Source organism: Caretta caretta, chromosome 8 (genome assembly GCF_965140235.1).
Source record: "Caretta caretta isolate rCarCar2 chromosome 8, rCarCar1.hap1, whole genome shotgun sequence".
NCBI lineage: Eukaryota > Metazoa > Chordata > Testudines > Cheloniidae > Caretta > Caretta caretta.
The window spans coordinates 42,530,093-42,550,927 of NC_134213.1; the positions used below are offsets into that span (position 1 = coordinate 42,530,093).

At 48.4% G+C, this 20,835-nt stretch overlaps 1 protein-coding gene across 1 annotated transcript in view; it reads right to left on the minus strand.

The window, feature by feature from the left end:
* The window catches only part of DDR2 (discoidin domain receptor tyrosine kinase 2), a 165,852-nt gene that overhangs the window by 33,045 nt on the left and 111,972 nt on the right, over positions 1–20,835 (minus strand). The window contains exons 10-12 of the mRNA XM_048859659.2: positions 12,747–12,877; positions 11,906–12,116; positions 10,180–10,403 (exon numbers count right to left, since the gene is read on the minus strand). Coding sequence (XP_048715616.1) covers positions 10,180–10,403; positions 11,906–12,116; positions 12,747–12,877 — 566 coding nt within the window. The remainder of the gene's footprint in view (positions 1–10,179; positions 10,404–11,905; positions 12,117–12,746; positions 12,878–20,835) is intronic.

Here is a 20,835-nt window from a genome sequence, read left to right on the forward strand (position 1 = left end):
AAGAACCCAGCTTGACTGGAAGGGCCCAGGCTGAGTTTGCATGAGGTGTATGATCTCTGTGCTTCCCGATCACAAAAAGAACTCTTTTGCTAGTTTTGACAAGGCCTTGTGGGAGCTATACACTTTCAGATAGCATCGACTGTCGGTAACTCTATTGCACTGCTACATAGCTTTGTTCTGCTGAAGCAAAATGGTGTCTGTGGAACCATGTGCCTAGTACGTTCGTCTCAGCTTTCACAACATGAATTAAACACGTTTGAAATAACATCCATCTTCTGGGCTCTGTTCTGTCATTGGCACAGATGTCCTGTGCTAGGGCTGTGCAATGCAGAGAGACTACAAAGGGAGGCCATGCAGAGAGGGGCTTCAGGCCCGGTGGTGCACAGGGGATGATGTATGTGGAGTCATCAGGCTCAAATCCCATTGCAGGACATGTAAGCAGCACACAGTTCCCAAGAAACACAAAGAGGGATTCATTCCTATCCTAAATGTGTCCCACACACACTTTGGAGCAACATCAGCATTAGACATGGTCATAACTGTTAGAATCGCTACTCTAGGCATAAAGTGAAAGGAATGCGAGCCTGCCTTCCAAGTGAGATCACTGGAATTGCTCTACCTCAGGCCGAGTCTGAAGGAACGTTTTCTAATTTCCAGCAATCACAGCAATCTGTGTCAGATCAGGACAAGCCCCACCCAAGGCCCCTGCTACCAGTGTTGACAGAAGCACAGTCAAATCTTGAGAGCTCATTGGAAAATGGAATTTCTGTCCCTAGGGAAATTCCAAAATGTGTTTTGATCCTGAATCAGGACAAATAGTCAAAATTTTGACATATTCTAAAACATCAAAAGAACCTTATCAAAACATTTCATTGTGATCATATAAAAAATGAAACAGAACAAGGAAGTTGGAATGAAATGAAACGAGGAAGTTGAACAAAATGCCTCCTTTTGAGTTTGAATCATTTTGAAAATTTCTGATTGAAAAATCTCATCAGAATTGACACATTCCCTCAAAACGTTTTGATTTTGACAAAAGTGCATTTTCCAACAGAAATCTGTTCCAGCAAAACTTTTCTGATCTGCTCTGGAAATCTTGCTTTGGCAGAAGCCGTGGAGAAAATAATTTTTGGCAAATGCGCTGGAAAATAGTGCTTTGATAGAAAAGGAAGCTATTTGGGAGAAAAAAACAAAATGATGAAGTGAAATCCTAAAGAAACTTTAGCACTATTCTCATTTTTATATTTGAAATTGAATATTCATGGTATTGCTACTGAGTATAATTAGATAATTTCACAAAAAATGTGGAATTAAATGCAACATTTTATATGAGTAAAAAATGTAACAGATTCATAGATCTTAGAATCATAGGATTAGAAGGGACGGAAAGGGTCATCTCTTAACTCCCTGCCATGATGCAGAATTTGTTGTGTCTAAACCATCCAAGACAGATAGCTATTTGGCCTCCTTTTGAAAACTTCCAGTGAAGGAGCTTCCACAATCTCCCTAGGCAGTCTGTTCCATTGTCCTGCTGCTCTTACAGATAGGATTTTTTTCCTGAGATTTAATCTAAATCTGCTGTGCTGTAATTTGAACCCATTGCCTCTTGTCCTGCTCTTGTTAGCAAGAGAAAAACTTTTCTCCATCTTTATGATAACCTTTCAAGTATCTGAAAACTAGTCATGTCCCCCCTTAATCTCCTCTTTTCCAAACTAAACATAGCCAGTTCCTTCAGCCTTTGCTCATATGACTTGCATTCCATCCCTTTGATCATCTTTGTTGCTTGCCTCTGGATCCTTTCCAGTTTCTACATCTTTTCTATACATTGGTGACCAAAATTGGACACCATACTCCAGCTGAGGCCTAACAGCATCGAGTAGAGCGGTACTATCACCTCCCGTGATTTGTATGCTATGTCTCTATTAATACACCCTAAAATTGCATTTGCTTTTTTTGCAACAGCTTCACATTGCTGACTCGTGTTGAGGTTTTGATCCACCACTACTCCCAGATCCTTCTCAGCAGTGCTGCTGCCAAGCCAGTTTTCCCCCATTCTGTATTTGTGCATTTGATATTTTTCCCTTAAGTGTATCACCTTACATTGGTCTTTGTTGAATTTCATTTTGTTGTCAACTGCCCAGTTCTCCAATTTACCAAGATCCCTCTGAATTTTAGCTCTATTCTCCAAAGTATTGGCAACCCTCCCCTCCCGCCCAGCTTTGTGTCATCTGCAAATTTGATCAGGATGCTTTCTATTCCTATATCCAGGTCATTAATAAAGATGTTAAACTACACTGGGCCCAGAACAGATCCCTGGGGAACCCCACTTGAGACCTCCCCCATCATTCCATTGATAGTTACTCTTTGTTTGCGGTTGTTTAACCAACTATGTATCCACTTAATGGTAGTTCTGTCGAACCTGCATTTCTCCAGCTTAGCTATCAGGATGTGACATGGGACCGTGTCAAAAGCCTTGCTAAAGCCCAGGTATATGATGTCCACCGCATTCCCCCTATCCACTAAATCAGTTACCCTGTCAAAGAAGGACATCAAGCTGGTTTGGCATGATTTGTTTTTGGTAAATCCTGCTGGCTGCTAGTGATCACCCCTTCATCCCCCAGGTATTTGCAAATTGAATGTTTCACACATTGCTCTAGTAGTTTCGCAGGGATCAAGGTCAGGCTGACTGGTCTCTAGTTCCCCGGCACGTCTTTTTTCCCCTTTTTAAAGATTGGCACTACGTTAGTTCTTCTCCAGTCTTCCAGGACATCTCTTGTCATCCAAGAGTTTGTAAATATTATTGCCAGTGGCTCAGAGACTTCTTCAACTAATTCCTTCAGTACCCTCTGGCCCTGCTCATTTGAATTCATTCAAATTGGTAAGAAGATCTCTGATGTGTTCTTTACTTATCTTGATCTGCATCCCTTTCCCTTTATTGTCTATGGTAACTTTGCTAGTCATCCAGTCACATGTTATTTTTTGAGAAACAACTGAAGGCGTTGAAGCTCTGCCTTCCTATCATCTTCTGTTACCAGCTCAAGTTCTCCATTGAGCAGCAGACCAACACCATCCCTGATCTTTCTTTTTTGTCTGACATATTTGAAGAACCTCTTTCTGTTGTCTCTAACATTTTTTGCCAGCTGTAACTCATTCTTTGCCTTGGCTTTCCTGATTTTGCTCCTACATGCTCGTGCTATTCCCATGTATACTTCCTTGGTGACGTGCCCCTCCTGCCATATCCTGTATGTATCCCTTTTGGTTTTTAGACAGCTAAAAACTCCTTGTGCAGCCACATTGGCTTCCTGTGGCTCTTATCTTTCCTCTGACCGAATAGTTCGATGTTGAGCCACTAGTATTACATCTTTTAAGAACTGCCAACCCCCTTCAACTCCTTTTCTTCCTAATTGGTCTTTCCATGGGACCTTGCTGACTATTTCTCTGAGTCAGATGAAATCCACTTTTTTGAAGTCTGGTGTCCCTGTTCTGATGTTCTCATGTCCTTCTTTCCATAGGATCTTGAATTCTATCAGATCATGATCACTTCCTCCCAACTTCCCAACCCCCTTCACGTTTGCAATTCATTCATCCCTGTTCATGAAAACCAGATAAAAAATGGATGACCCCTAGTTGTTTCTTCAGAAAGCTGTCGCCTACACACTAAGAATTTGCAGGACATACTATGTTTTGCTACAATAGTCTTCCAAGAGATATCAGGGAAGTTAAAATCCCCATACTAGGTTATGTGTGTTAGCTAATCTTATTACCTGCTTGTAAAAGGACTCATCCACTTCCTCTTCCTGATTTGATGGTCTATAATTAAGGCTAGGAGTATGTTATGGAGGTCGTGGAAGTCACGGATTCTGTGACTTTCCATGACTTCTGTGACATTGGGGCCTCAGCAGCCCAGCCGCTGGAACAGCAGGGGACCCACCCCAGCTCACCGCCCTGCAGCGGGGGGGAGGAGGATCCCCTGGACCTCCCCAGCTCCCAGACCTCCCCAGTCCCTGCGGGCAGCGGGGGATCACCGGAGCTCCCCAGTTGCCGCCTCCAGCAGGGACCCCAGAGATCCCAGCCCCAGCCGGTGAAGGGAGGGAACCCGCAGTTCCCAGTCGGTGTAAGCCATGGGGGACCCTTCCCCCAGCTCGTAGCCCCACGGTCAGGGGTACCTCCCAACTCCAGCCACTGGGCAGGGGGCCGCAGCAATGGAGAATCCACCACAACTCTTGGTAAGTTGTTCCAGTGGTTAATTCCTTTCACTGTTCCAATGTGTCTTATTTCTTCTTTGAATTTGTCTAACTTCTGCTTTGAACTATGGGTTCTCATTATGTTAACTAAAGTGCTGTCTGCTGTCAGAAATCTCTTCCCCATCTCAGTACTTATAGACTGGTCATGTCACTGCCTCACTTTCTCTTGGATATGCTACTAGATTACACTTCTTTAGTCTCTCAGGCCTGGTCTACAGTACGCGGTTATTCTGGAATTAGCCGAGTTACCTCAAAATAAAACTGATTCCGTCCACACGACCAAACCAGACTTTTTGATTTAAAGGGCTCTTTACTCCAATTTCTGTACTCCACCTTGGCAAATGGAGTAGCGCTAAAATCGAGGGTTACAGTACTGTGGACGCAATTCGACAATATTGGCCTCTGGGAGCTATCCCAGAATGCTCCCGTGTGATCGCTCTGGACAACATTCTGAACTCCAATGCACTAGTCAGGTAGGCAGTAAAAGCCCCGGGAACTTTTGAATTTCCTGTTTGGTCACCATCACCACAGGTGACCATCAGCACAGTCCACCATCACAGGTGACCATGCAGAGTCCACTATCACAAGAGACCACGCAGTCCCGGATTCGCAGACAAGCTCCAGCATGGTCCGAACAGGAGGTAGTGAATCTCATTGCATGTTGGGGAGATGAATCTGTTATGGCAGAACTACGTTCCAAAAAAAGGAACGCAAATACATATGCCAAAGTCTCCAGGGCCATGACGGAAAGAGGCTACTCCAGGGACACAGAACAGTGTCGTACAAAAATCAAGGAGCTCAGGCAAGCGTACCAAAATGCCAGGGAGGTGAATGGGCGCTCTGGGTCACAGCCCCATACATGCCGCTTCTACCGTGAGCAGCATGCAATTATGGGGGGTGATGACACCACTACCCCACCACTGCCCGTGGACACCTGAAAGGGGAGAGTAGCACGGAGCGAGGAGAATGAGTTTTTGGGGGATGAAGAGGAGGAGAAGGAGGATGAGGAGGACAGTGCACAGGTAGCAAGTGGGGAATCTGTTTTCCCCCCAGCCAGGAACTATTCTTAACGCTGGAGCTAATAGCCTCCCCCTACTCCCAAAGCATGCTCCCGGACCATGACCCTGGAGAAGGCACTTCTGGTGATTGAGAACTTGATCAGAGCCATGTGGTGGGGAGTGGAGGGAAACCCAGCTGTGCTGGGCTGTTCGTGTTTAGTTTAAAGGGCTCATCCCTGCTCAGATCCTCATTGGAGCCCTGCGGTGGGTGGGTGTGTGTATTGTGGAGAAGGGTGTTGTGTGAAGCGATCATCCCAGAGAGCCCTCAGGCTGCCTGCAAGATGAATTCTGTTGCCTGGCCACATGTGGTGGCTTACTCACACCAAAGTGGCAGGCCCTTCAGTATCGGAAGCAAAATGCGACCTTGTACAGAAAGAACATGTACTGTGTACTATGAATTGCCTGTTTCACTGAGAAACAGTGTCCCCTTTGTTCTCTAAAATGTATCTTTTAAAATACTACCCTCCCTTTTTCTCCTCCCACAGCAGGTGCAAATGTTTCAATGCAGCCCCTATCTACTCTGTCCCAGAGGCTGGTCCAGATTAGAAGGTGGAAAAAATGAACTCGGGACGATATGTTTGCCGAGCTCATGTAGTCCTCCCGCACTGATAGGACCCAGTTGAATGAGTGGAGGCAAACAATTGCGGATCACCATGAGTTTTCAACGATAATGGCCAATGGCTCTGCAATGACATCCGCCAACTCCTTTAGCACTCTCGGATGCAACGCATCTGGCCCCATGGACTTGTGCTCGTCCAGCTTTTCTAAATAGTCCCTAACCACTTCTTTCTCCACAGAGGGCTGGCCACCTCCTCCCCATGCTGTGCTGCCCAGTGCAGTAGTCTGGGAGCTGACCTTGTGTGTGAAGACAGAGGCAAAAAAAGCATGGAGTCCATTAGCTTTTTCACATCCTCTGTCACTAGGTTGCCTCCCTCATTCAGTAAGGGGCCCACACTTTCCTTGACTTTCTTCTTGTTGCTAACATACCTGAAGAAACCTTTCTTGTTACTCTTAACATCTCTTGCTAGCTGCAACTCCAGGTGTGATTTGGCCTTCCTGATTTCACTCCTGCAGGCCAGAGCAATATTTTTATACTCTTCTTATTGGTCATTTGTCCAATATTCCACTTCTTGTAAGCTTCTTTTTTGTGTTTAGGATCAGCAAGGATTTCACTGTTAAGCCAAGCTGGTCACCTGCCATATTTACTATTCTTTCTACACATTGGGATGGTTTGTCCCTGTAACCTCAATAAGGCTTCTTTAAAATACAGCCAGCTCTCCTGGACTCCTTTCCCCCTCATGTTATTCTCCCAGGGGATCCTGCCCATCAATTCCCTGAGGGAGTCAAAGTTTGCTTTTCTGAAGTCCAAGGTCTGTATTCTGCTGCTCTCCTTTCTTCCTTTGTGTCAGGATCCTGAACTCGACCATATCATGGTCACTGCCTCCCAGGTTCCCATCCACTTTCACTTCCCTTACTAAGTCTTCCCGGTTTGTGAGCAGCAGGTCAAGAAGAGCTCTGCCCCTAGTTGGTTCCTCCAGCACTTGCATCAGGAAATTGTCCCCTACACTTTCCAAAAACTTCCTGGATTTTCTGTGCACCACTGTATTGCTCTCCCAGCAGATATCAGGGTGATTGAAGTCTCCCATGATAACCAGGGCCTGCGATCTAGTAACTTCCGTTAGTTACCGGAAGAAAGCCTCGTCCACCTCATCCCCCTGGTCTGGGATGAGTTGCGTAAAGCGTTACATTAATTCGAAGAGAGAAGGGCATGCGCAATGAGAGCAGGCAGGATGCTATGGTCAAGCTCATGGGGAAGCAAACTGACATGCTCCACTGTATGGTGGATCTAATGCGGGAAAGGCAGCAAGACCACAGACTGCCGCTGCAGCCCCTGAATAACCACTCTCCCTCCTCCCCAAGTTCCATAGCGTCCTCACCCAGACGCCCAATAACACGGGGGGGGGGGGGAGGTTACAGGGACCCACACAGTCAACCCCAGAGGATTGCACAAGCAGCAGAAAGCTGGCATATCCTAAATTTTGATTTGGTTTCTGGACTTGTCCTTCCCTCCTCCTCCACCCCCCTAAACCAATACCCCTCCTCCCACATCTAGCTCCTGATTTCTCTCAATGTTTTGTGCAACAAATAATAAGGAATGTTTTTTAAACAATTGTGACTTTATTTCCTTTCATATATATATAGGGGGTGGGTAACTTTAAGAGGAACAAACACAACTGTCACACCGTACCCTGGCCAGGCATGAAACTGACTTTCAAAGCTTCTCTGATGTGCAGCACGCCCTGCTGCGCTCTTCTAATCGCCCCGTTGTCTGGCTGTGTGAAACTGGCCGCCAGGCGAGTTGCCTCCACCTCCCACCCTGCCATAAATGTCTCCCCTTACTCTCAGAGATATTGTGGAGCACAAAACAAGCAGCAATTACAATTGGAATATTGGTTGTGCTGAGACCTAACTGAGTCAGTAAACTGCGCCAGCGCGCTTTCAAACATCCCAACGCACATTCTACCACCATTCTGCACTTGCTCAGCCTATAGTTGAACTGCTCCTTACTACTGTCCAGGGTGCCTGGGTACAGCTTCATGAGCCATGGCATTAAGGGGCAGGCTGGGTCCCCGAGAATAACTATAGGCATTTCAACATCCCCAACAGTAATTTTCTGGTCTGGGAAGTAAGTCCCTTCCTGCAGCTGTTCAAACAGACCAGAGTTCCTGAAGATGCGAGCGTCATGCACCTTTCCCAGCCATCCCACGTTGATGTCAGTGAAACGTCCCTTGTGATCCACCAGTGCTTGCAGCACTTTTGAAAAGTATCCCTTGCGGTTTACGTACTCGCCGGCCTGGTGTTCCGGTGCCAAGATAGGGATATGGGTTCTGTCCATGGCCCCACCACAGTTAGGGAATCCCATTGCAGCAAAGCCATCCGCTATGACCTGCACATTTCCCAAAGTCACTACCCTTGATAGCAGCTGGTCAATCATTGCATTGGCTACTTGCAGCACAGCAGCCCCCACAGTAGATTTGCCCACTCCAAACTGGTTCCTGACTGACTGGTAGCTGTCGGGCATTGCAAGCTTCCACAGGGCTATGGCCACTCGCATCTCAACTGTAAGGGCTGCTCTCATTTTGATGTCTTTGTGCTTCTGGGCAGGGGACAGCAAGTCACAAAGTTCCATGAAAGTGGCCCTATGCATACGAAAGTTTCTCAGCCACTGGAAATCATCCCATACCTGCAACACTATGCGGTCCCACCAGTCTGTGCTTGTTTCCCGGGCCCAGAATCGGCGTTCCACGGCACGAACATGGCCCAACACCACCATGATCTCCCAATCGCCACATGTCATGCTGTCTGTGGCCATGTCCTCATCATTACCATAATCGCGTTGTTGTCGCTTCCTCGCCCGGTTTTGCAGTTTTGCACATAGTGCTGGATAATGCGCGAGGTATTTACAACGGTAAAAACTGCAGCAGAGATCTGATCAGGCTCCATGGCTATGGCGCCTGCACAGGTAATCCTGGAAAAAGGGCGCGAAACATAGGAGAGCAGAGCGGCAGCGGAAGCTGAGCTGTTCAGTTCACGGTAGCCGAACAAAGTCTGAAAATGGTTGTCTTCTGTAGCTTTCACGGAGGTGGGAGCCCAGGACAGACAGCATGGAGAAGCTTGGAAGCATGGCAATAGCGGGAGAGCAGAGTTGGCAGCAGAAGCTGTGCTGTTCGGTTCACGATGGCCGAGCAGAGTTGGCAGCGGAAGCATTCGATGAGGAAGAGAAAGAGTAGATAGTAGAGATTATATAGGAAGATGAGTGGAAATGAGAGGTGGATTCATAGTAGCAGGAGAGCAGTGGTGCACCACCTGCTGAAAGCAGTATGGCGTCTGCACGCCAAAAAGGTGCGAAACGATTGTCTGCCGTAGCTTTCTGATGACGCACACCCAGAAACACCCGCGAGAATGTTTTTGCCCGAACATACACTGGGAGTTTAACCCAGAATTCCAATGGGCGACGAGGACTGTGGGATAGCTACCCACAGTGCACCAATACGACATTCGATGCTAGCCTTGGTACTGTGGACGCACTCTGCCGAATTCACGCGCTTTAGTGGGGACACAGAAGATCGAATGTATAAAATAGCTTCCAAAAATTCGAATAGAATAATTTTTTTGAAATAATTTCGTACTGTAGACATACCCTCAGTGTTAAGCATGAAGAGTTAACAGTTTTCTGCCAAAGGATGTTTATTCACCTCTCTCTGTGGGTCCACATGTAATTTCAGGTTTGTAGGTTAATGCAATGGGAGTCATTGACATACCAAGTTGGGGGGAGGGGAGGGATGTGAAGTCAGCGGGAAGGCAGCACACTGGAGAGCAAGCTACAGGGGTTATCATGACTCATGGTACAAACAATGAACTTTGGGGATATAATTAGAAGGCAAAGACAACACCCCTTTATCCTGCACCTAGGAAATAATTGGGCAGCACATTTTACAGTCATGGGCATTTGTTCAGCACTTACTTACAGGGACCAATACCACCTTTTGAACAACAATACATCACTTCCTGCAGCATCAAGCTGTGCCCTGGAGATCCCCCATCCCAGGTACTGACTGAAGCTCATTCAGCTTAGCTTTCAAGAAACAACCCCACCGCACCCCAAAGTGGTTCTGCTGCAGGCTACCTGCATACAGCAGGTGACTCACCAGAGATCCCTTTATCTCCTTCAGCACCAGGGTGTACTTTTCTCTGGTGGTGGAAGAACACTGTTGTCATTGGCTGTGTTCCAGCAGGACTCTGGTCCATCCTAACAACTGCACAAAGGAGCAGACAGGACTTGGAGAGAACGTAAGAGCCCATGACAAGACACTCACCTCCCCAAACTGGCCTTCTCCAAGCTTCTCCTTGAAGGTTAGCAGTTTTCTAGGGAACTCTTCCACAGCCACATCCTTGCCAGAGAGCAGGTCCATAGTGATGGCAGGCACGGAGTAGGTGTTGCTGCCTGTAACCCCCTGCAGATTCACAATGTCAGCCTCCGCGTAATGGGGGACTCCCTCGGGGCCACTTGGCTGGGCGGGTTTGAGGACTCCACTGCAGCCTGGGAAGAAAAGAGCACAAGAGCACCTCAGATACTCAGCACTTTTCCCCTGGAGCCCAAGTCACATAGAGAATGCTCTGGGCCATCTGCTTTCCCAGATGCCAGGTGAAGACAGACCAGGCTTTGGGGGAGCTTAAAGGGGTCTGAGACCTGTACAGTCCTCTCAGCTCCCTGAAACTTCACTCCAAGTTTCCAGGCCCCGTTATGATTGTTGCCATGGGTGACAAGGGGAGAGAGGGGAAGCCAGTAGCATCCTCATCCAGAACTTGTGCCCCGTATTCAGAAGGCATCAGCAAACTCTTCAAATCCATGGCTGGGAGCAGTTCTAATTGTTCCTTCCTATGCAACTGACTTTGCATTTGTCAATATTAAATTTCAGTCTGACATCATGTTGCCCGTTCCCCCAGCCTGGTTAAATCCCTGGGAAGTTCCTCCTCCAGTCCTGGCTAATCTGAAAAGGGGCAGTGTGGGCTAGCAGACAGGACACTGTGATGCAGGAAACATGTTCTATGCCTGGCTCTGCTGCTGGGTGATCTTGGGAGAGTCACTGCCCTACTCTGTCCCTCAGTTTCCCCAAGTGTAAAATGAAGATAATGAATGATACTGAACTGCTTGGTAAAATGCTTTGAGGTCTCCAGATGGAAAGTCCTAGCTATGAGCTATGTATTACTATTAAATAATTTTATCATTTGCACATTTTGCCACTTCACTTTTCCAGATCTTTGATAAACAGGTAACTAACCAACACAGCACAAATGTCAAATTCCATATTAAGCTGAAATACTTGCAGTCTGAACTGTCTTAGTCACAGACTTATTTCACTAAAAACAGACTGCACATGGCAAGGGCAAATTCAAATTTTGTAATGAAATAAAATACACAGCTCATCTTAACATGGCTCAGGGAGACTGGGCCTAGGACTGGGATAGGGGACTGGGACCTCTAGGCTGTTGGTTCAAATTTACCCCAGGTTGGTATTGGTCTAAAGTCTCTCCCACTGGGATGGCTGTTGTGTGATACGATTCCCATGTGATGTGAAATGGTTTCACTCCATTTCCCAGTGGATGCATGACTAGTCCTGGTTGAAATGTTTCTGTCTAAACTGTTGATGTAATCCAACCAAAAAGACCACCCTATAGAGGAGGCACACTCAACAACAACTCCCATGAGGCACTACGGCAGTATTTTCAAGCCAAAATGTTTTGGCTGAAAATTTTCAATTTTTGAGTTTGCACAGAAAAAAATACACATTTTCTGCAAGGGAACTTTTTTGTTTGTGCCCAACTATACACATGACCCTAAAAATGGCTCCACCACAAGTGTCAGTGTGAGCACGTGCTCCTTGCTAGCAGATCAAGGATGGAGTGAGACTGAATGCCACTACTACCCCCGACTGAATGCCTCCGGAGCAGGCATAGCAGGGTATTGCAGGAGCACTCTGCTGCTCATTGTTTGCTCAAACAAGGCTGTGTTAGCCATAGAACTTGCTTGTTAATTCTCACCTGCCTCTTCGTCTCCTGGGGCAAACTCTGGCAGTTTGCGGATCAACCGCGAGGGTTCCTGGTAGTCTGGGCCCAGGGGGAAGATACGGTCATAGGTGGAGTTGGACTCCTGCTCACTGGACGAGGAGGAGTGGTTGTGGTTGAACATACTGGATTCACTAGGCAGGGAGAGGCTGACGGTCATTTCATCGTCCAGCATCCGACGAGACGCCTGAGAGATGGGGACGCAGAAGGAGAAAGTACAGGGACACAGCAAAGGACATTCCTCACTCTGGACAAACAGTGGACCAAAGCAGCAAGACAAATCATGTGGGCCAAAATGTCCTGTTTGGCAGCCCTGCCTGGTTAACCTTCCTGTTAACCAGGCAGGGCTGCCGAATCCAGGGGCAGCTGGGGAACAGTCCCCTGAGCCATGGGGGCGGGGGGAGGGGAGAGGAGGAGGGAGCTGCCAGGGGACCCCACGAGGAGGAAGGCGCCCAGGGCCCAGGCCCCAGCCCAAGCCTGAATGTCTACACAACAATTTTACAGCCATGAACCCCGTGTCCTGCAAGCCCAAGTCATCTGATCTGGGCCAGCTGTGGCCATGTCATGGATCTTTTATTCCAGTGTAGAAGCACCCTCAGTGGCTAGATGAAATTAGCCTGCACAAGCAGGTCCATGCGCTTGACTGTGAGCTTCAGGGGGGATGCATGTGGTGCACATCCCCAGCTAGGCCTCACCCTGAACAAACTCCATTACTGTCAGGGCTGTGCTGACGTCACCAGAGGGGCTGATGTGCAGCCGCAAGACTGAACCTAGTACTGGCAGAGCCCTTACAAAGAAGCCTCCAGGATCTGCTCACCTTCTCCAGCATCTTTTGCCAGAACTGCCTCCACAGGATGATGACAATGATGGCCACCAGGATGAAGATGATTGCCACCAGGCAGCCAATCAGGATGCGTGTGTTGCTGTCATCCACCTTGAGGGTTGGATCTGCCAGCAGACAGGAGAGAGCAGAAGTTGGTGACGTTGGGAGGCTGGATTTAACTTGGGTTCTCATTGGAAACATAGATCTCAGTCACTGGCAAGTCTATTTGGCTGTTACTTCTGGGCTCACCATCCCTACAGGGGCAATGATGAGTTTACCTCTGTCCACAGCCAGAAGCAGTGCATAACTGCACCACCCCAAAGTACTCTGCACTTCACTGTGTCCTTGGTTCCCTGTTTGCCAGCCTATCCTTGCCAGGAGCAGACAACAGCAGCACAGCTCTGTTGGCCAGCATCCTGGGGTTTACCGCCAATGCTTTGTCCATTTTCCATCCCTCTGTGCAAGAGGAGGCACAGCTGGGTGGAGCCTGCTCTCCGCCCTGTACATTGACTGGGGATGTGAGTGCAGGGATGCATAGGGCCAGAGACAGTCCTGCCCTCTGGGAAGCACTTCTGTGCTGGCCCCTGCTGCACTAGTGCAGCTCATCCCTTCTGTGGCCATGGAGCCTGGGACACGCAGGATTGCGAGACTGTAACTAACAATTCGAGACTCCCCATCACCACACTCATGTGACTCTCTCACATGGTCAAAGCCCAGGGTACACACTGCTCTTCATTTTGCAGCCACAACCCTGGACTCTGTAACATCCTGACATAACAGACTAGAAAGTCTGTGAAAACTTCATTTTAACGAAAAAGGAGGCAATTAATGAACTGACTATGGAAATAACTGCACTGACTGTGCCCATTATGCCCTGTGCTATTCTTGTTGATATTATGTTACATTCGTTGCTTCAGACTGTTCCCACATCTTTATTGTTCAACATGCCACTGCATTAACACCACATAACTGCAGCGCAGAGGGTGTCTGAAGAAGAGCTGGAAGCAGAATGGGTTGAAACCCAGAACTTCTGTTCTGCAGGAAAATTTGACATTCAAAAAAAAATTATAAACAGAAGTTGAAATGAGATTATATATAAAGAGTAGAAAAGTTGAAAATGTTTTGACTATTATGATGCCATGTCATAATAGGTCATTTGCAATATTGTTGTAGCAGCTGTGTTAGTCCCAGGAAATGAGAGAGACAAAGGGATGAGATAAGAGGAGGTTACTTACATGTAACTGGAGGTTCTTCGAGATGTGTGTGGTCCTTATCTGTATTCCAAATGTGGGTGCGTATGCGCGCCATGCACCAGAGCTGGAAGCTTTTCTTAGCAGCGTCCATTGACCCACATGTTCATTGTGCATCCCTTTGTGCTCACAGACAAGGGTCTAAGAGGCCATACAGGTCGACGCCCCTCCAGTGACCCTATTAGCTCTGAGTAGTCCAGTCCACAGCAGAGGGGATGGAGGGTGGGTATTGGAATACAAACTGGGACCACACATCCCAAAGAACCTCCAATTACAGGTAAGTAACCTCCTCTTCTTTGAGTGATGGTCCCTATATATATTCCAACTGTGGAGGAGTAGCGATCAGTGTGGAGGTGGGTGCAAGGAAGAGAGGAAATGCAGCCTGTAGTACAGTACGGCCCACTGCGGTGTCCTCAGCCACCCTTTGAGTGATGGCACAGTGGGATGTGAACGTGTGTACAGAGCGCCATGTCACTACAGGAAATGTCTTGCCACAAGATGTCCACCAGGCAGGTTGATGTGGTTGCTTGTGCTCACACAGAGTGCGTTGTAAATCTATCAAGCAGCAGTACGATGGCTAGCAGGTGCATCCGTGAATGCTGCATGGAGACCCATTTGGAGATTCCTTAGAGGCAAGGGCTTGGCCCTTGGACTGGTCAGCGATGGCCACAAACAGTTTCATCGATTCATGAAAGGCAGAAGTCCCTGTTGAGTTAGAATGCTACTGCACAGTGGATGTCGAGGGAGTGCAGGATCCTGTCCGCATGGGAGAGAATGGCTTGGGACAGAAGACAAGGAGGTGGACGGCCTGATTGAGGTGGAACTCCACCACCACCTTTGGGAGGAACTTAGGGTGAAGCCATAAGGACACTTTATCCTTCTGAAATACAGTGTAAGGGGGGCAGTTAGCCATCATGGCTGCCAGTTCACTGACTTATCTAGCTGAGGTAATGGCCACTAGGAACATCACCTTCATGGAGAGATAGGAGAGGGAGCACGTTGCCATTTGTGAGGACGGACAAAACGAGATTGAGGTCCCATGTAGGTGTGGGCTGGAGTACTGGCAGGAAGGTATTGAGGAGACCCTTCATGAAATGGACAGTGGAGGGGTACATAACAGAGGTGCCATCCACAGAGGGAGAAAGACATTAAGTGCTGCCAGGTGGACCCGTGTAGAGCTGAGGGCAAGGCTCATCATTTTGAGCCCAAGGAGGTAAACGAGGATGATAGGTATGGATATCGTACTCAGTGGGTGGTGATGGCAGTAAGCTCTATGGCCCCCTTGAGGAGCAGAGCATCCACTTGTTGTTGGAGGATGAGTTCCCAGGGGAAGTCTGGGCTGGGGAGCGATGAGGGGGAAAACAAGAGGAATTCTATGGGAGTATCCATGATGGATAATCTCCAGTACCTGATTGTCCATGGTGATTTTGCATCAGTTGTGGCAGAACAGAGCAAGACAGTCCCCAAAGATAATATTGGGCACTCTGGAAGGCATCGGGGGGAGGTTCACAGTTCTTGACCTGCATGTCAAAACTGCTGTTTTGACTGCTGCTTGTTTGGGGTCAAGGTGGTGGTTGTGGTGGAGGCGGGGAGTGTTGTGTGCGGTGCTGTCTATGTGGTGCCACCTGCTGGCACTGGTAGTAGGGCAGGTAGGGGGAGGGTGGTCAGGGATGGAACGGTTGCTGTAGCTGCCTGCATCTTGGGACTGGGATGTAAATGCCAAGGGACCTGAGTGTGGCCTGAGAGTCCTTCAGGGAATGGAGGGAACCATCAATCTGGTCAGTGACTAGTTTGTGCTCCTAAAGGGGAGGTCATCAGTAGTGTTTTGGGCCTCCCTGAAGAATCCGGACAGTTGCGGCCAGTCGTCAGAGAGTGAGAGGACATGTTGGCCACATCCACAGTGGCCTAGAGGCCCTTTGTACACCAGTCACCCCTTGTCCACCAGGCCTGGAATTGCTGCTGTTGGCGTGGTGGCAGCTTGTCCTTGAACTTTGCTAGCCTATTACAGCTGAAGTCCTATTTGGCTAGCAAAGCCTGATAACTGGCAATGCAGAACTGCAGTCCCACTGCGGAGTTGATTTTCCTGCTGCTTTGTCTGGGGGAGTAGGTTTTTGTAGGTGCTGTTGTGCCCACTCTGCTGCTGCACAAGAGAGTTGGGGAAGGGGGGGGGAAGGGGGTAAAATCATCCGGAGCAAGTCCTGGTATTGGTCATCAATCCGGGAGAATAAGCGCCTTGTTCAGTGAGGAAGCAGCAGCAGTGTGGACCAGCAGTACTGGTTCTACATCTTCCTCCTCCTCATAAACCAACGGCGCCATCCTCAGTAGAGATCCCAGGGCACCCAGAATGGCCAAAACAAAGGGTCCCTGGGCATAAGTGGGTGTCATGGCTAACGGTATCAGGCCTCCGCAGGGGGATCATAAGCCAGGGGGTATGGCAGTCTGGGTTGTGATTCTGGGCTCGGATGGGGTATAAGCGAGAACGAGGGTTCTGACTCTGAGAGGCCCTCAGACTCCAAAGATGGTTCCAGCAACAGGGGGGACCATGGGTACCGGAGGCCTGTGATGCACCAATGGGGTGTGTGTGACGTTATTAATATGAACTGTGACCGAATAGATCGTTGTTGCAACCAAGGTCCTATAGTGGCACCAAATCGTGTACAAAGGAGGTCAAGTAAGGTGTCTATGACAAGGCTATGATTTACTGGTTATGATGATGTTATCTGAATGCATGTATCATTTTGTATTTAAAGTACTGGCTCTACACTACCTGTATTTCAAACTTGTGCTGTGCTTCTGGGTGACACCCCGGACAATTTGGCATCAGCACTGCCTAGCCTGCTTGATGGCCTATTAAGGACCATCAGCTATACAACTGACCCATTGAGAGAAGGCAGAGACACCTTGAGACTCAGCCAGGGATGCAGGGACATGCCTATGGACAGAACTCTGAGGTTTTTCATGTCATGTGCTGGGTAGCTTGTGTTTGGAACAAAGGAAGCACAAACCACAGGGCAAAAGGACTATAAAAGGCAGCTGCATCATCTCCATTTTGTCTTCAATCCTGCTTCTTTCCTCTAGAGGAACTTTGCTACAAACTGAAGCTCTGAAGAAAGGACTGAATGACCCATCCCAGCTGTGGATGTACTCCAGAGACTTGATTTGAACCTGAAGTTTATTCCATCACTGCTACAAGCCTGAATGAAGAATTTTGCCATTACTGTATGTAATGGATTCCATTTAACCAGTTTTAACTCTCATGTATATTTCTTTCTTTTTATGAATAAACCTTTAGATTCTAAAGGATTGGCAACAGCGTGATTTGTATATTGAGCTGGGTCTAAGGCTTGGACCTTTGGGATCGGGAGAACCTTTTTTTTTCAGTTGACTGGGGTATTGGTTTTCATAACCAATCATCCCCATAAGGAGTGGTGCTGGTGGTGATACTGGGAAAGAAAGAATTAGTAGGGGAAGCAAAAGTGGATGGGAACCTGGGAAGCAGTGACCATGAGATGGTCGAGTTCAGGATCCTGACACAAGGAAGAAAGGAGAGCAGCAGAATGCGGACCCCGGACTTCAGAAAAGCAGACTTTGACTTCCTCAGGGAACTGATGGGCAGGATCCCCTGGGAGAACAACATGAGGGGGAAAAGGAGTCCAGGAGAGCTGGCTGTATTTTAAAGAATCCTTGTTGAGGTTACAGGGACAAACCATCCCGATGTGTTGAAAGAATAGTAAATATGGCAGGTGACTAGCTTGGCTTAACAGTGAAATCCTTGCTGATCTTAAACACAAAAAAAGACGCTTACAAGAAGTGGAAGATTGGACAAAGGGCCAGGGAAGAGTATAAAAATATTGCTTGGGCATGCAGGAGTGATATCAGGAAGGCCAAATCACACCTGGAGTTACTCTTAACATCTCTTGCTAGCTGTAACAAGAAGGGTTTCTTCAGGTATGTTAGCAACAAGAAGAAAGTCAAGGAAAGTGTGGGCCCCTTACTGAATGACGGAGGCAACCTAGTGACAGAGGATGTGGAAAAAGCTAACGGACTCAATGCTTTTTTTGCCTCTGCTTTCATGAACAGGGTCAGCTCCCAAACTACCGCACTGGGCAGCACAGCATGGGTAGGAGGTGACCAGTCCTCTGTGAAGAAAGAAGTGGTTTGGGACTATTTAGAAAAGCTGGACAAGCACAAGTCCATGAGGCCAGATGCGCTGCATCCAAGAGTGCTAAAGGAGTTGGCGGATGTGACTGCTGAGCCATTGGCCATTATCGTTGAAAATTCATGGTGATCAGGGGAGGTCCCGGACGACTGGAAAAAGGCTAATGTAGTGCCCACCTTTTAAAAAGGGAAGAAGGAGGATCCTGGGAACTACAGGCCAGCCAGCCTCACCTCAGTCCCTGGAAAAATCATGGAGCAGGTCCCCAAGGAATCAATTCTGAAGCACTTAGAGGAGAGGAAAGTGATCAGGAACAGTCAGCATGGATTCACCTGACTGATCTAATTGCCTTCTTTGACAAGCTAACTGGCTCTGTGGATGAGGGGAAAGCAGTGGACGTGTTGTTCCTTGACTTTAGCAAAGCTTTTGACGCAGTCTCCCACAGTATTCTTGCCAGCAAGTTAAAGAAGTATGGGCTGGATGAATGGACTATAAAGTAGATAGAAAGCTGGCTAGATTGTCGGGCTCAACGGGTAGTGATCAATGGCTCCATGTCTAGTTGGCAGACAGTATCAAGTGGAGTGCCCCAAGTGTCGGTCATGGGGCCAGTTTTGTTCAATATCTTCATTAATGATCTGGAGGATGGTGTGGATTCCACCCTCAGCAAGTTTGCAGATGACACTACACTGGGAGGAGAGGTAGATACGCTGGAGGGTAGGGACAGGATACAGAGGGCCCTAGACAAATTAGAGGATTGGGCTAAAAGAAATCTGATGAGGTTCAACAAGGACAAGTGCAGAGTCCTGCACTTAGGACGGAAGAATCCCATGCACCGCTACAGACTAGGGACCGAATGGCTAGGCACCAGTTCTGCAGAAAAGGAGTTACAGTGGACGAGAAGCTGGATATGAGTCAACAGTGTGCCCTTGTTGCCAAGAAGGCCAATGGTATATTGGGCTGTTTAAGTAGGGGCATTGCCAGCAAATCGGGGGACGTGATCGTTCCTCTCTATTTGAGGTTGGTGAGGCCTCATCTGGAGTACTGTGTCCAGTTTTGGGCCCCACACCACAAGAAAGATGTGGAAAAATTGGAAAACAGCCAGCGGAGATCAACAAAAATTATTAGGGTACTGGAACACATGACTTATGAGGAGATGCCGAGGGAACTGGGATTGTTTAGTCTGGGGAAGAGAAGAATGTGGGGGGATTGGATCGCTGCTTTCAACTACCTGAAAGGGGGTTCCAAAGAGGATGGATCTAGACTGTTTTCAATGGTAGCAGATGACAGAATGAGCAGTAATGGTCTCAAGTTGCAGTGGGGGAGGTTTAGGTTGGATATTAGGAAAAACTTTTTCACTAGGAGGGTGGTGAAGCACTGGAATGAGTTACCTAGGGAGGCAGTGGAATGTCCTTTCTTCGAAGTTTTTAAGATCAGGCTTGACAAAGCCCTGGCTGGGATGATTTAGTTGGGGATTGGTCCTGCGTTGAGCAGGGGGTTGGACTAGATGACCTCCTGAGGTCCCTTCCAACCCTGATGTCTATGAAACTGAGGGAATTGCTTATATGACTTCTGGTTAGCCAGTAGGGTAAAACTGAAGTCCTCTCTGTTTGGGTGGATTGGTGTGTAAAGGTCCCCCAGTCTTGGACTGTAACTGCCCTGTTCTAAGCAATTTGTCCTGAATGGATACTCTCAGCGTCCTGCCAGAGGCTGCATCGTTACAACGTGCTTCTCCAGTAGCAGCAACAAAGGCTCGTCCACCGGAGAGGGGAGTACGGTGGTGGTTGGAGGTCTGGAAAGGGGTGGAGAATGTGGGTGCGGGAGGAGCGGCTCCTTCATCAAGAGGAGCAGCTCCAAGCATCCAGGAGTGCATGACGCCCCTCTGGGCATGCCCGAGGGCCCAGGCATTGTCCGCAGTGCCAGTCAATCTGAGGGGCTCCCAGACACTGAAGGGATGGGTGGTGCATGTGCCAGCGAGGGTATCACTGGATCCTGTTTGTGTTTTGCCTTGCCCTCAACATGGGGCAGGTTGGGTGCTGGGCAGGTGGGATTCGCATGTGACCTCTCACTCTATCTGGTCTGGGGAGGAAAAGCTGCACTTATGAGTGGTCAGGGCTGGGGATCTGCTCTTATGCCCATGTCCATGTTTTTTACCCTCATGGCGGGGCTTGTCCGTCGCCTTCGGTACTGACGGATCCAGGGCCTGGGAGGTACGTGGAGGGGAGCTCACCGCCAGTGACCGTCTCTATACTGGTGGTTCCAGATACGAGTGTGCCCTTGGGCGCATGACTGCATCCACTGAGAACTTCCTGAGGCAAAGCTCTCACGCCTTCTGCGTTCAGGGCAGAAAAGACTTACAAACCGAACAGCGGGCTGTGAGGCAGTACAGGCAACACCGGTGCTCATTGCTCGCAGAAAATAAGCACGGGCAAGGGGCACAGTTCTCAAAGCCTGGAATCCCGGCCATAGTCTCGAGGGGAGGTTCTCCAAGGGGGGGGGAGAATCTACACTAACAATTATCTATGAAGAACAATTATGAAACACTAAATACAGCTACGTACAACTATATACAGGAATGGAAAGTAGATCACTCTCTTAGCAAGCTAAGAGTGCACAGGAACATGGGTTCCAACTCAGGCCATGCAGTGGTAAGAGGGACCTGGAGAGGCATCGACCCACA